Raw genomic sequence first — 17,188 nt, 5'->3', positions numbered from 1 at the left:
CATGAGAAGTGGACGTCTTAAGCCACCGGACCAACAAGACATTTTTTCAAGGTAAGTTTAACTACAATATGGAATTTCCATTCTAAAACATATTTCTTTGCACCGACTTAGATAAACTAACATATAGTATATATATATGTGTTCTCCTCTGCTGAAAATAGGTAACAAAAAGATTGACGACTCGGCTCGACTCCGCATTTGCTCAGTAACCTTAATTTAAACACATTACCTACATCTACAATTCGAGAAATCTCCTCAAAATTCGTACCAAGGTTCCGTAGACCTTACATAGACTTCAATGTAACGGAAACTACATAACAATTGACCTACATTATAACATTGAGCGAATTCCGATAAAATGGTGCAAAACGGATAAGTTAATTTCAGCCAAATAAATGGCAATACGGTATCCAATTTGCGGACACGCATAGTTTAATTCTATCAATTAAACATGAAAGCAATCAATTTCCGTATTGTTAATCTGTATAGATAAATTATCAATTGTTTAGTTTTCAATCGCTTTTATTGCAATCAAAATAACTATGGAATTACAGTAAATCAGAATGAATAGTTCGTTCCGATTCCTATATATTCTGGGAGCTCACCGCAGCTTTTAGACCGACAATAGTAATAAATTATTTGTCAAGACAAGAAATGGAAATCTGTTGAAAGAAAATTGTCGAAGTAACGAGGAATAAATTCTGCTTTTCTTAGCAATTTCCTTGACATTAAAGTTTTATTTATATTCTTTGCTAGAAATTCTTGAGACCTTTTTTTATTAGACGCTTACTTTTTCAAATGCCAGTCCTTTTTGTAATTTTAGAGACGGAAAACTATTAGGTAAAAAGCACTAAAGAAGTAAGTCAAGATATTTAAGAAAAGTCTATTCAAACTTCAAAAACTAGGCCTAACAAACTACTAAAGATGACAAGAAATCTATTTCAAAGTAAACTTAAAGCTGTCTAAAGGCAGTCGCTATTCGTAGATTCAGTATTGAATAATAAATAAATAGAGCGGCAGTTACGGAGCGCACGTGGGCGCACGCCTTGTATTGTCCGCCCACGGTACACTGCACAGCTTGCACGACCATTTTTATATCATTTTGCGCCACTTCTGTCTTTATTGTCTCCATGTTTATCTAGGTTATGTGCCAGTATTGACTCGACCACTCCGATGTGCCCTGTTTTTTAAATGACCTTTCCTAACACCAACCTACGCGATCCTTTCGTCTTTATTTAGGTACTTTTTATGGGGAGCAAATCATCCAATGACTTCTCCCGCTTTGGGCGAGGCGAGAGGGAATGTCAGACTCTTACTGACTAAAAACCACCCCGTTCCTACTTCTGCCTTTTAAACTGGAGCCCCGGTAAACCCGCTAGGTAGTTCGCAGCTCCAGATCAAGCATCAGCCCTACTAGGCCCCATCTGTAGTGGTCTGATGGCTCTTTGAGGCGCGCGCAGAACGCTACGCGCTTATTGAGGTACCTAAGGTACCTACGTCACTATTCAGTATTCAAAGGATACACATTATAGATTCATAACGACCTAAATACATCGTTTAAATTATATTGAAAATTAATTTGTTCTATAAATAAATGAATTGGAAATTTCCTTTGAGAATTTGCGTTCACTTATGAAGATCGCGTCTAGGGATTAGATTGTATCTGATACATGTTTTGTACGAGCTAATTGTTACAGGAAATGAGGTTATTGTAATCAGGCCAAGTATTAATTTACATGTCTAATTATGTAAGTATGTACTGATAATCTAAGACTGTATCTATGTACATATATCAATCTACACATTATGTAACACAAAGCCATGTTCGTTACTCTACGTGACTCAAGATGGTCTGGACAGATTGTCATAATCACTGATGACTGAACAAATTATTTAGACTTGTCTCATAATCAGCATTAGTGTTTTAACCAATATGAAGTGGTTTATTTTTCTAATAAGGTCATCCTTTTTTCATATATGGTAATTTTACACCTCTTCTAAAATTGTAAGAATTGCATTGAAATACATAGGTAGTTTTAAATTTTAATATATGTACATACATAACCGCACGCCTGTCACCCATGGGGGTAAGCAGAGACAATGGAAATTGCTACGACTCTTACATTTTAGTATAGGTTAGATCAAGTGCTCATTCTTTTTAGTGCTTACCTTGACACTTGGTGTCTTTTGTGACGAACAGCAAGAACGCCGTGATCGTAACTAGTCTCCAACGTCGCCTCCCCATTGTTGTGATTAATTTTCACCGTGTCATTGATATCACACACACCACTAGAATGTCCACACTATAGTACATTGGAAGTCTGAGTTTTCGTGAAAGCCATCTTTGGCACTCGAGAAATGAAGTCTTCGCTACGCCATACCGGTAGCACTGTCACATCTGCAACAAACAAAATTAAGTTTAATTCCTTGTTCACATAAAGTTAATTTCTCTCTGTCTCCGCTGTTGTAAATTTTCTATCAGGAAAAATTGTGTCAGTGATTTTATGGAAATCATGTTTATCTTTCTTGGCTATTATTATGACGCATCGTGCTCAAGTGGGTTAACCGATTCATTAAAAAACACGCATCTACACCTACGTGATTTTGAATATAATATTATAACTCGATTTTTATGGTTTAACTTTCAACTTATAAAAACGAGAGCTGCTAATACATATTGATATTTAACAACAAATAATTTTAATATGCAATTAGTCTTCCTAAGGTTAACAATCAATAAACTTGAAAATTGAGTCGTGAATAATGTACAGTAAGCGAACTTGAGACGAGGTGTCAGGTAGGGAGCAAACTTTATAGATAGACCCACATCGAACAGCGATACGGTTAAAGATTAGTAGAACATCGTCCAACAGCCAGTACTGTCATGGTATTACAAACTTTATATGACTGCCTTCGAAACTTGAACGGGCCCGAACGTGACGTCATCGTGACCGCAAAGATGGCGGCCGATATCAGCTGTCATCGCAGCACCTTTGATGTTTTGATTTGACACTTCAGCGTGTTGATTCATTAGGCGCCCGGTTCTAAGGTCTTGTTTGCTTTGAAGCCCTTCCCTACTAAGTCCGCTTTCGAATGTTTGAATTTGCCTCCGTTCGCATTAATTAATCAATAGGCTGCAGTGAAAATTACTTTCGAGTTATTGAAGAATTTGGAATGAATTAGTCATGGATTCGTTGATCAAGTAGGTTTACAATCTCCGGCCATTTATAATTGGTTGGTTGAACTGCTCTGTAACTGGTTGAATGTAAATGTAAAGGTGACAACACGAATAAGGAGCGACAGGACGGAAAACATTCCTGCCAAGCACTCGCTTTAACGACCAGATACAAACATTAAGAACCGGAAAATATATATTTCCGTCTCTCAGGAGTTGCAAGGTGACATTGTAAATATTGCGTTAAATAAATTATATTTATCTACTAGCTGTGCGAGTACTCTGGCTGCCTCTTTCTTAAATTACACTCGAGAGGAATATATTCTCTTGTTATTTTTACAGCTTTTTTCTGTCTCAACACCATTTTATATAGAGGTAATATTTTGTACTACATTTCCATTACGTTTGCATTTATAAATTCGAAGCTAAAAGCTAAAGAAAAATATGAATGAAGGTTTTCTTAGAAACTTTTATTATAGATACGTCAATCACGATTCTTAATTTCAGTCACATTGCAATAGAAAACGCGAAATTGTGTCATTACGGATTTACGGCAGAGTACCTATACTATCCGTGTAATGAGACTAACGAATCGCCAATCACCGAACACTTGTCTGATATGTAATCATTGGGTGATTAGTGTCGCTTCTAGTTGTTAAACATCTAGGTCCGTATTATCGGAGGTAGTGAAACGTGGAGTGACGTCACAGCGCGTCACGTAGACACGCCGGCCGCGGCTCCGGGCGCGTCGTGAAAGCGGCGCGTTCCGGCTCGTCAAACAGTTTCTCGCAAACACATAGCCACAGCCGCGCCAATACACGGTGATGCGTTAATGTCTCACTAATAATTCACGTAATCAAAAAATAACTCGACAAATAACAATAGAAAGTCGCCAGACTCCAACGGAATTTGAGAATTCGTGTCAAAATGTGTAATTAGAATAAAAAAGGTAATTTAAAAAACTAAAAAACCCGACTGCGTTTCTTTATAATATTAAAATGAAAAAACCCTAAAACAAGAAAGTCATCGTAAAATGTAAGCAGTCGGGACCCATTCTTAATATAAAGACTTTGTGAGGGCACATACGGCTGGCTTTCTAGAATGGGTCCCGACTGCTTAAATTTTACGATGACTTTCTTGTTTTAGGGTTTTTTCATTTTAATATTATAAAGAAACGCAGTCGGGTTTTTTAGTTTTTTAAATTACCTTTTTTATTTTATTTTTTTTAGTTTTATGTTTTTTTATTTTGATATATCCAGTGTCACTCTCACAGTAAATACGAATCCAACGACACCTCTCAAGTCAAAATCCATCAAGCCGTTTAGGCTAGAGAGTGAGAAATATTCGAATTTGGCGCCAAAAATCCGCCATTTTGTTTTTTTATTATTTTGATATATCCAGTGTCACTCTCACAGTAAATACGAATCTAACGACACCTCTCAAGTCAAAATCCATCAAGCCGTTTAGGCTGCAGAGCGTGCCAAACAATTATACATACATACATACATACATACATACACTCGAAAAACATAACCCTCCTTCTGGCGCAGTCGGGTAAAAAGTTTGTTCTTTTCAAAAAAATGTTAGTGAATAAAGCTCACTGTTATTCCATATTATAATGTTGAAATTTAATGAAATTCCACCTGACAGCTATGAAATTGTTTGCTCCCGGGGAGTATATTAAACCTTTATAAGATGTAAACTAATCTAAGAATTAAATGAGTAACTGTTAAATAAATTGTTAACTCTTTTGTTTTGATTTTATTTTTTAAGTTCAAATGTTTGATCTTCAAAGGATGATTTAGGTTTAACATGACATGAAACCTGGGTTTATAATTTCTAATTATAAGTTTAAAAACGCCAAGCCGTATTGAGGAAACGTGGTGATTAAAGCTCAAACCTCCGTGTAAGAAGAGGCCTTTAGCCAGCAGTGGCCACTTATAGGCTGATAATGTGATGTGTAATATTATGTCCTCTATGTTCCTATAACAAAGATTGCAAAACAAAGGGATCTGAGCCAATTAAATAACTTAAAAGAACTAACAACTCCTAACTGTCGGAGTAAAGTTTAATTATTGTAAAGTATTGGTAAACTGAATGGATTTACAAGCTAGAGTAGTCTAACCTGACTTGAAAAGCCAAATCGGATACAATGAAGTTCTAATTACGTTTTAGAAGACTCGTCATTCTCTACTCCAATATGACGGATTCTCTGTTGTAAAGGAGAAGTTAGAATTGGTTTTGAAATCGTATAATTATTAGTAGATACTATAGTATTTTGTCATGCTTTCTTTAGTATAGTCTGCTGAATGATTCAGGTACTTATTGTCGTTTTTGTTTTGTTTCATTGTTTTATTCATTATCAAGAGGTTGAAAGTAATTTAAACTCTATGTTTCTGCTCGAAGACTGTCTTCTAGCAAAACAGAATATGAAGTCAAAGATAAATCGATTTTTGAAAAAAAAAACATAAGTATTATTGGTATGAGACTAGAGTCTGGAAAAGTAGATGTCACACCTTTGACTAACCTTTCAGTGATTAAAGGACATAACGTTGTGATTTTGTGATAATTATATCTCATTATATCTTACAATCCATAATCAACTCTTAGGCAACATTATCCTCAACCAAAAAATAATACATATATTTTTACCCTAATTAGATTTTAAATGTTTAGTAATCAGATCAAAACGGATCAAGGAATACTATTCCAATTCCTTAAACCTTAAGATCTTGGCATACACACGTTAGGTACACAAGGTAGAGGTACAGAGTACTGAACTTGTATTATGACATCAAGATTCATATAAACGTCTAGATGTTTATTCCAAAATATTATGAGTGTCACATTTCTGTCATTACCATAGTTCCGAATGTCGAACGAACGACATTCTGCCACAAACTCATTGCCAAATGCCAATTACAATCTATGTCAGGGTTAAATTAATAAACTATTGCTTTTATTTAAATTGTCTTAGTTGTGTTTTATTAAGTATCTTAGATAGTGTTATAATAATATCATTCTATATCTTAGAAAATTGTATAGTAATATAATAAAACATTAAGTACGCCTTAATTTTCTGAATAGGTAAATGATTTGCCTTATTAGTAATAAGGCAAACCGAAACATATTAATGTAATATGTTTCGGTTTTTATTAAATTAATATGCGCTTCATTTTAATAAACCCCCTTGTATTACATAGTACGCAAAACATAACTTGTGAACATTTGATGTTATAAGTTATGTTGCACTAGTCATTGCCTCAATGGTCGTTGTTATAAGAATTTTCACACAAATATGAATTTTATTCGACATAGAAAACCAACATTTGGGCTAACTAACATAGCCAATATCACACAAGCCTCTTAATTAGAAGTTTTGACCATTTCATAAAACTGATCCCCTATATAATTTATTCGCAGACCGAATTATAAACAAATGAATATCAAATACATATTTGTTTATTTAATATTCATGAGATTTGTTCTCTGTTTCATGAAATACGTATTTATTTAATGGCCGATCTGTTATGTTAATGTGTTTAATAAGAAAATGATAACTAAGGCCGTGGGCTGCGAAATTCAAGCGTTGCTCTCTATCCTACAAACCCGCGATTTCCATTTTAATTGAGAAATTATTTGTATATTATTGTCTTATTTACATTTTATTATTTGTATCTACAATTCTAAGTGAAGTGTGGATTGGAATTTATGGTTCAATAATACACCCTGTATTATTATTGTGACTTCTTTCTACGTCATTGGATAATTTAATATGTATTTATAAGATTTTTTTTTGTTAAAATACATAAAGTTTTGATGTTTTGTTGTTCACAGGGTTGTAATTGCGACGTATACTGAAGTGCGTTTTGTGGAAATTGACTCTAAAATGTTTTAGTTCAGTACCAACACAACGTCTTTATAAAGGGAAGGTTTCCATTAAAGTATTCCTTGCATTGTGAACTTAAATTTATAACTATCACAATAATGATTACAAAATAATAAAAACTACTAGTCTAACTTTATTTTGTCAGCACTATTAGTAATTAGTAAAGAAATAAAGTCAAATTTAGAAGAAAATTTATAACTTGATATAGCGAATGCATCGTGTGTGGAGAAGATGACAAATAAGTTAATAATTTCTATCGATAGAATTCTCATGTGACGTTATTAAATCTATTACATTGCTTGACATCATCCAAAGACCAAATTCCGTGGGCGCTGAGTTCAGCAATTTGCAATTAATAAACCGGATCTGTCTTCTTCGATGAGCCATCTGACTATAAAATAGTCACTATATCAAGGCCACGAAGGAATTAAATTCTTTGTTTGCCTCGCCTCCATTTGCATTCGCGAATTAATCCCCTTTTTTAGCATCTTATCTTCCGCCTTCAAATTCTTAATTGCCACAAAATCTCATTTTGTCTAATAAACTCATAAATCCTTACATTTTCCCTCCTGCCAATTAATTATTTAAAATAAAAAGTACTTATCCAAGAACTTGTTAAAACTCGTTCGTTATAGCAATTTAAGCTACGTAATTACCTGCTTTAAAAGTAGAAGAAAATTTTAAATTGCACCGCGACCTTTGTCGTGCGATATTAAAAGGTATGGGAACTTATTTCGAAATTTCGTACGAGGGCGGTGAAATTTCGTTCACACTTTACTTTTATTGTCGATTAACTAAAATATTGGGAGGTTGTACGCAAGTTAATTGCATGTGCGTTGTTGTAAAGCGTTCTGGCATGCAAATGGGGAGTCCGAGCGTGTCTGAGGCGGACTTAAATTGCCTCTATTGTGGGTTACAACACTAGCTGTGTTCTCACGGCCGAACATGAGTTGACGCGACACGACAACGCATAGTTCGTACGTACGTTTTACTCATACGCTCAAACATTCAATTTCAAGTCGTTAGGGTTAACTAAGAACATTATTTTACTAAAGCTTTGCACAAAAACGTGCATTAACTCAGAGGTCAGTGTTAAATATGTGCCCGATGGGCATATGTACATAGTTAGCAAACCTACCATGTTTTGATTGCATTGCAAAACGCTACTTGACTATGATACTTGACACTGATTGGCGTTAGTACTCAGTATAATCGTTGCCAAATATTTGAACAGTTATTTTAATCGACTATGAGCGGTATCGATAATAAAATATCTTGTTAATTACGCTTTCGGACACAATAATGATTGATAATGCAACGACAAAAAGCTTACGCAACAGCATTGCATGAAAGTACATTCTCGTATGTAATGAGTAGTCTTGTTGTAATCTAAACCACAACGTAAAGAGCATAGAACTGAATTTCCTTTAAACGACATGCTGGTACAGAAATTTCGATCTTAAGGTCACGAAGTAAGAGCACCTTCATGGAAATATATTCAGCTATCCTAAGCGAGCGAAACCGCAATATTTCTCAATGAAATCGTTACATAATAGATGACAATGTCAAACTAAAGACACGGTCGTTGAGGACACGTACTTCAGGGCAACCCCCAACTGTTCCAAGGCACAATATCTTGCTAACAGCCCAATGAAGGTTTACTTGACACTTAATACACTTATAACTCGTAAATAAATCACGATTCTCATATAAAATAGATACAATAACACAATACACGCACAAAGTGATAAATATTTGAAGCAGTGACCTCTGTACTTTATTGGTGTTAATATTAATAATGGATTTCTTCAATGATATTACATTTAACAGCTTAACATTGAACTGTCACGCGTATTATTTGTTGTTGTATATTCATTCATTTATATTTAGTTTGGCATTCGTATATAAATGTTTAATTAAATAAAAAAAAACATAGGATAATGTTTTTGCGTAATTGTACTTATATACATATATCATCTATTACAACACTTGGCTAAGATCTAGTTTAATGGAAATTACCATTCAGTTAGACATATGAAAAAAGGGTAAAACTCTACTAAAGTATCCTAAAAGCTGCCAAATATAAGAAAAATCTAAAATCGGAAAAATAATACCAGACGCCAGATTCCAAAATCATTCACAATATTTTAAAATTCCGAGAAAAGTAGGTTACATTTTAATTTATCAGCGAGCTCAAATTATGCTAACCTGACCGTCCTTTTAGAATAATCTGATAAAAAATAAATCAATCAGCTCTATTGCCCTGAAGATAGTAAACATAAAATGCTTGAGCTATAAAGATTTAAAGGCTGTGTACACACTGTGTGTTTTTATCTTACTGATATTATAAATGAAAAAAAAAATTAAGGATGTATGGGTGAATGAATGTAGGTATGTTTGTTACGTTTATATGAAAAAAAAAACTACCAAACGAGAGACAAAATTTGTTACAAAGATAGATAATAGTCTGTAATAACACATACAGTATATTTTTAGCAATAATAATTAGTATTATTCCTCTCTCTTGAGTCCTGACCGCGGCGTAGCTTGGATTTCTCTCGTTATTGGTGGGTTACTGCTTTTTATATTTTAAATGTTTTTTTTTTCTAATTAATATTTAAAAATGTACTAGACAACTAAATAAATAAATAAATGAATGATTAGTATACTATAAAGAGTTTTAAAGGCTGTATACACACATAACGAAGTTCTTATTTTAAATGGTTTATGAGGATTCCTGTCCGGCTTTAGTTCAGAGATTTGTCCCACTTCCAAGGGTTACACCGAGTGGCCTATTTACTGAACTTTTGGAAATATCGCGTTCGGAACGTCAATAACCCATTTATAGAGATTGAAAACTCCATGACACTTTTGTAGGTCATCCCTACAAAATAAAGTAATCAATAAAGTTTTGTTTATTTTCTCAGTACTATTAACTTTTAACCTACTTCGTAAAAGGGACGGGGTTCTAAATTCGTGGAATATGATTTTATAGTACGTAAATAGAATGTTTTAATAATAATTATTATCAATATAGCACGAGGTTTTGAGCAAAATGAGTGCTTAGCCGCTACCTAATATTGAAGCGATTAAGAGACATTTCGAGAAAAAGCTATATTTTAGAAGAAAAGTAAAAGAAAACAAGTTTTCCAAGGTTCCTTAATAGGTCTATTAGTATATAGATAGTGTTAACATCTTTTTCGGAATTAATTTCTGGCTACTAGGCAAAATTATTTCACAGCGTTTAAGAAACAACTAAATTATATCTCTTGAAGTATTTCTTTGTCTTTACAAAGACTTTGTCAAGAAGCGTAATTTCGAAGCAATTATTGAATTAAAGCCTCTTCTAAGAGTTTCTATAAAACATTGTAATTAAACAGTAGACAAGTTAGCACAAAGGCCTTAAAGTTGATTGTGAGATTATTTTTCATAATAAAGAAATACGTTTTCAGTGTTTTTATTTTAATTTTAAATAATGGTCTACCAAAACTAGTACGCATCATTTTTATATTTAATTAAAAACATACGTTGCGTAAGCTCAATTGTATCCGAATGCAATTCACGATTCAATTTTTAAATCCATTCCATTGAATAAAAAATCTTGCGAACAGGTTTTTTTACCAGAATATTCAGTGGTTCAACTTCAGCTCAAAAAAACTTGTAAAATATGCTTAACGTCAAAAATTTTGTCGTGCATTAATAACATAGCTCGCTCTTTCATAATTAACTTTATCACGTGACACTCTCATTACGAAAACGATGTTAGTAATAAGTTCGAGTGGTCGAAAATGAATGCTATGACGAATATGAATAAAGTATAAATTAGATTAATCTCTCACCGAGTTCGTTACCTCTTACCTCCCCAGATAAATTAGTATTCTTTCGACGTGGAGCGGACCACTAATGCAAGTCCCTACGAGTGTTCAGAGAGCCAAGGATTTTTTTTTTATAAAAATATTACTATTTACTAAAGTAACTTTGCGACTGATCCTCGTAGTTTTATTAGCTCCGTATCTTAAAGTAAAGGATCACATTCAACCTTTGCCAGGTCATCGCAGCTTCGCGTAATGAAAAATGTGATTAATGGCTTGAAAAAATACACTTATCTCTGGACGGCAGGCCGGGGCTCGGGGCTCCGCTGATTCAAGATAAACTGCTGTTGATAGCATGGATTTATCAGGTTTTTGTTTACCTAATTAACACCTTTCACAGAATTTGAGTCGGTAGCTGTATCTCGAGTCTGGACTTTATCGATTCCATTTCTCCCCCAAGGTTATCTTTCTTACTGTTTTATCGTCCGTCAGTTTCGTTTTACATCCGACTGCGTTCGTATCACAGCATAATATTTCAATAATCTCCGTATCTCTGTTCCACGGAATGTTTCATACTTGACTGGCTTCGTCCGCCGAAGAATGAAATCTGGGCCCGATTATATTTATAATTTTTCTCAATATTAAATTATAGCGTTTCATCAGCATCACTGTGGCTAAAGTAACGCAACGTGTCACGTTTCAATACACACGGACACGTAACTGGAGCGTAATAAATTCTCGCTTTTGAAGTAACGCCAATCATATTATTTCACAGGCGAACTACAATAACTGGTGCGCGCCGGTAATGTGTTGTTACTCAACGGGATTATGTTGTATTATCGTCCTGATTGAGTGCGCCCACTTCGACCGCACCAATCACATTTTAAACTTTAACACTTTTATAATTAAGTCTAAAATGTATTGGCAAAGTGCAAAAATTGGCCAGTTCATTTGGCAAGCGTGTGCTTTCAAATTCGAGTATTGATGTGAGCGCCTGCCAAGTTTGGAGTGGTCAAGTATCTGACCGAGTTTTATTAACATTTACTATATTCGTTAGCCGCATTTTACTTACTCCACGCAAGCCTCCTCAAATGGCAAAACCTGGGTAGGAAACCCGAAGTAGCACTGTAGTGCTACTAGTTTTAATAAGGAACTGACAAATGGTACCAACCCGTGAGAAAGTTGTCTAAGTTGATATTAGGAAATAACCGTTGTTCTGAAATCAAATTCTGACTACCAAAATGGTCTTCAGTAAAACCTAAAAATGTTCACGTAACAGTAAGCTCTAAGATTTATGTAATTACATCTTTAACGCAATCATAATTGCTGATTATACGCGAAGACTCAGGTAAAATAACATGTAATTTGGATGCAAAACAATTAACCTTGTTCCACGTTATCTGAATAGGAAACCTGAGGTGTCTCAACCTCACAATGGCACCATACATCACCGAATCATTAAAGCAGCTAACGCAACGCTTATTACTTATTACTCAATGCGTTGTTTGGCATGTCTAGAGCCGGTGCAGCCGGTTCGCAACCTTGTGCCCCCCACCTCACTGCGTCGCCCCCTCCTAACGTCGCCCTCGATTCACTTTCACTAGCTCGGCTACTCAAGCCAATGCTTCGGCCTCCCTCGGCATTCATCGGCAATCTTCGGTATTTGTGTGTACGAAGAATTTGAATAACAAAAATGTTTCCTTGTGGCAGCTTGCTGGTTTCGCAACAATTTGTTTGTATGGATCCACGATTTCAATGAAACGTAATGCGAGCTCTTTTGTCGTGTCTGAGATGGATATGTTTTAGAAATTTTTGCTACAAGGCACTATTGTATTGTAATATGTTTCCGAAAGAAACTGCGTGATGTACGTGAAATCTTTCTGAGACATTTGATAATTATCGTTTGCTTTAGTTAATTAATGTTTGTTTTAATTGGATAATTAGGTATTCTGATATTTTCGCACAAGGTCTCATGTCACATAATAATTCTGAGATAAGATGACATTGACATGTTAACATTTCGAACGTCTCTTTCAAATCCTAACTTCTTGACATTGTTAATTAAAATTACTATGCATCATCACTATATTTTGCTAAAACTTCGGCCTCGTGTTCTTTATGATTTATTTTAATACAATTTTGTATCTTATCGAATCATTTGAATAATTTTAGTCATTCTATTTGATGTTGAATAATAAGGCGCGGCCTAAGTTGTTTACGTCACATCGAAACTGGCTAAAGGTTAATCTAATTATATTTAGTTGAGCCTAAAATTATACAACTAAAGGAAAACAATATCTAATAGAAGCAGAACTATAAAATGGTTTCATTAAAACAGTTGATGAACGCGTTGATGTCTTTTGAATGACTTTGTGTTGGGACATGTGCTTGCACACGATGTGAATTGTTTTAACGATCTACGAAACGCCTTTCACACCTAAAGAAAAAACTTAGTACATTTAAATTAGAATGTGCTACTTAGTCAAGCTACGAATCAGCCCAAAAAGTAAAAAAAGAAACATAAATAGTTAATAACTCATTACAATTATGCTTTGCATTGCGTTATTGCGTAAGAGTGCGTGTGTTACAAAATCATGCTACTGTATAATTTTAGCACAAAATGTAAAGCAAGCATGAGCGGACGTTCATAAGATACCTGTGCAACGTATAACCAAAAATGTCTGCAGGACCGGTTTATGCAAATATCAGGCGATGCGAAAAATACAGAGGTAGATACAATATTAAGACGCACGGAAGACAAGCTGAATGTCACTTGATCACCTTCTGGACCAAACCGACCAGATAGAACATCGTCATACAAACATATGTGTATGTGAACATGTCTATAATTATTTTAGTCACAAAAACTCGACTAAGTATGTGTCATTTTGTTTTTTGAATCGTCTGGTGATTGGTATGGCGGTTTGTTAATTTTATGGTTCGTTTTTTTTTTTTCTAATCAAGGTTATATAGGAACTAATTTCAATGAGGCCATAAATACTAAAGCTGCGATGCGTAATAATTTTTACAAAAAGTTTTCTTGTCAATAAACTTTAATAGCATAGCCGTTATTAGAAAGCGCACGGTGCGCTAAAAATTACGGTTTACTCACGTATATTAATGGAGAAAAGCTCTACTAGTTTCGAGTCACAAAGGGACTCTTCATCACGAGCAGCGTGGGCAGATGCGGATGATTTTTAGTTAATTTAGTATGTCTCACGATAGTTATTATAAAGCTATAATAATATTTCTTCGCCAAATATCAAGACAAAACTTAAACTGACACAAAGAAAAAGAATAAAAACAAAAAGAGCAAGCCCTAAAGACTGGAATCCGGAGGTGACGTCAGGTGCCGACCGGTTCTGCAACGTCCTTGCAAAACGGACCCTCGTAAAAAACCAAACAAAGAGTAAAAAACTTTATGTACAGTCGACATAATTGTTGGTGTACAGGTCCTTTAGGTCACGATTAAATGGACTCGTACTATCTTATATGTAAGTGTCATTGTGAAAAATGACAAATGAAAGTACAAGACAATTACAATATTGTGGTTCGGGAGATGTTCTACCCGCATCATGTACTGTCATGTACGTGTTAGTACGTTTTCGACACTGGTATTATAGTCGAAAACACTGTATTGGAGAGACAGTTTGCCATGCCAAGAAGAAAAAAAAAAATTAGTTCGTCAAATTTTGTCTTTAACAAATCAGTGCTAGATTACGAAAATTACATGGTATCTACATTTTTCTAATGAACATATAGTTATCAAAACAAATTGAACTTTGATGCAAATAATTTAATTCCATTACTGCGTATCTCACATTTACGTTGATTGTACTCGTATGAAGACATATGTTAATACGGCGTATGAGTGTATGAAGTAAGATCGTGCGAACTTTGACTTTTAGAACGTTTAAATGTTATCAAGTGCCTAACACCTACAGACTTAGAATTCCATTACATTAAAACAATGTTGTAGTCGGGGTAAATTATTAATTACAATTTTAGATTAAACATTTAACCAGCTCATCAATTTTAGACACGCCAAACTTTAAAGGCTTCCCGTAAACTAACCCGCTGTGCCTGCCACCGACAGCTACTCAATTAACACAACTAACCAAGTTTATTCGACCATCGGCTAAAGGACTAATATTTGCAAATTGTGTACAACGTCAAAAGGCAAATTTTATCACTATCCAATATAAATGAGGGAGCGTGACAACTTCTGTGCATCCTACTTTCGCCTCTATTTAGCGAGTAATAAATGCTATAATAGCAAACGTATTATGCTGTTATAGAGTTGGCAGCTGTGCGGTATTTCGGTGAACCTCGTTTGTTTGACGAAATCACGTCGCGATGGCAGCGAGTATCGGGCATCGAGCTGTTATTACCACAAATTATGTAAATGCGCGCAGAGTTATCAAATTAACGTTTCCCTCCTCCAATTAGTGGAGTAAGCCCTGCAATACAGAATGAATGGGTTCATTGAATTCACTCCGATATGAAAGGCCTATTCAATGTTGCCACGCTCTGTCTTCTAGCTTTTGATCGAGCTAACCCCCGTAACGATTTTCTCATTTTTTAACAACGAACCAATTAATTTTCGAATAGAAATACAAACAAACAAAAGGAACTGTGTGGGGCGAGCGGCCAAGTAGTAAATTGGATTTGAAATTACCAATTTATGAGTAACAATAAAATTGGCAGTATAAAACAGCTAAATTAAGTAAATAACATTAAAGTGTTGATTAAACTGGAGCAAATAAAATTCTCAGTATCAATTAATTGAAGATACTTAGAATCATTACGCGAATGCATTTAATATAAGATCCTATTACTATTCTTAATGAATTTCAATTGAATCCATTACGATTTCAGGGCTCCCATGATCCCCCCTAATGAAATCTGTAAAGAACATTATCTCGGCAATTTATTACGACTTGAATATTAGCTAAGTTTTAGAATTATAGCACCGCATAAGAAACTTTTATATCCGCCTCGGCAACTTGCTGTCGGCGACGAAAATCGTTATAAATCTTTAACCATTTCTCCTTCAGCGCTGAAAATATTTCAGGCCAAATTCGTCGGGCAGCTCTTACGAAAACCGTTTAACTTGTTAACTTTGATATAAAATAGGTAACCGACGGTTTACTAACAAACAAATTACATTACGCCGCTTTCAATTGTTACGAAGTACGCTTTGTAAATCAATTATCTTGAAAATATTTTATTACTTAATATTAACTGTAACGCCTGCCGTGTGTCTGATTTGAAAGTTTTCACGCCATTTCCTTATTATTCAATAGCACCGCTTCGCTTTGTTTTATCAAATAACAATAGCGATAACTAATTGTTCTCGTATATAAACTTATGTCCGAGCTTCCAATACTTTCACTGTGACATTACATAAACATGACGAAAGCATTATAATAAAAATATAACGCACTGGTACGATTTGAAATGCCTTTAAACGTTATAAAAGAAAAAGAAATACTGTTCCATGTTTGATTAAAAGTAAGAAATCGTATCGTTGTTGAAACTTTATGGTGAAAACTGTTTTGATTGCTCACGATTGACTACAAAATAAATGTTTGCAACTGATACTTCCAATTAACTCGCAAGGAAAAAAAAACATCTAAAAATTGGTTCCCATTTATCTTAGTAATTTTAATTTAATTAACTATTTTATCATGTTCTCATATTTATAATGACTACTATCAACTTTATTACAATTTGTTCGGTTCAACCAATTATAAAAATATGTGAGGTCATATCTATCTACATATAATATATCGCCAAGCATTTGGCCTTGCTCCGGCGTGACTTATTTATGCAGGAATTTCTTCAACAAAGAATAAATGTCTCACCTAAATAAATGTACGACGTTTTTCTAGATAGGTATGTGACAGCTATAAGACAAGACTTCACTAAAGCTACTAACTTTTCCATACGAGATCAACACAAGGAAGATTGATTAAAACCTGTTTTGTTTCACTTTTTCTAGCCACATCTAGATTAATCACATCTAAGACCAAATCAAGAACTAGTCCCACATTCTACCACAGAGTTGTATTGAAACATTTTCCGTATTATTGTGGCCTCTTTCCAAGTTTTCTACCTTAACTAAAGTTCACGTTTGGTGCAGATAAACGTGAGCTAATATTCGCTACGCCTCGAGCGGCTGCGCGTGGCGCGACAAAGCCTCCGTTTAGTAATTGATGTCGTTTGAACCCGCATTGTCGTGGTTAAATATTTCCAAAGTAAACTACTACTAAAATAGTATGTTTATATAGAGATACAATACAATATTAC

At 34.5% G+C, this 17,188-nt stretch overlaps 1 protein-coding gene across 1 annotated transcript in view; it reads right to left on the bottom strand.

Moving 5' to 3' along the window:
- Nucleotides 1–17,188, bottom strand: part of LOC118262495 (uncharacterized) — a 60,464-nt gene that overhangs the window by 19,349 nt on the left and 23,927 nt on the right. Inside the window, exon 2 of the mRNA XM_035573915.2 lies at nucleotides 2,170–2,398. Within this exon, the coding sequence (XP_035429808.2) occupies nucleotides 2,170–2,245 (76 nt within the window). The 5' untranslated portion in view covers nucleotides 2,246–2,398. The remainder of the gene's footprint in view (nucleotides 1–2,169; nucleotides 2,399–17,188) is intronic.

Source organism: Spodoptera frugiperda, chromosome 12 (genome assembly GCF_023101765.2).
Source record: "Spodoptera frugiperda isolate SF20-4 chromosome 12, AGI-APGP_CSIRO_Sfru_2.0, whole genome shotgun sequence".
Classification (NCBI taxonomy): domain Eukaryota; kingdom Metazoa; phylum Arthropoda; class Insecta; order Lepidoptera; family Noctuidae; genus Spodoptera; species Spodoptera frugiperda.
Note: the sequence above shows the minus strand (reverse complement) of the source record. Positions and strands in the feature narration are given on the sequence as shown.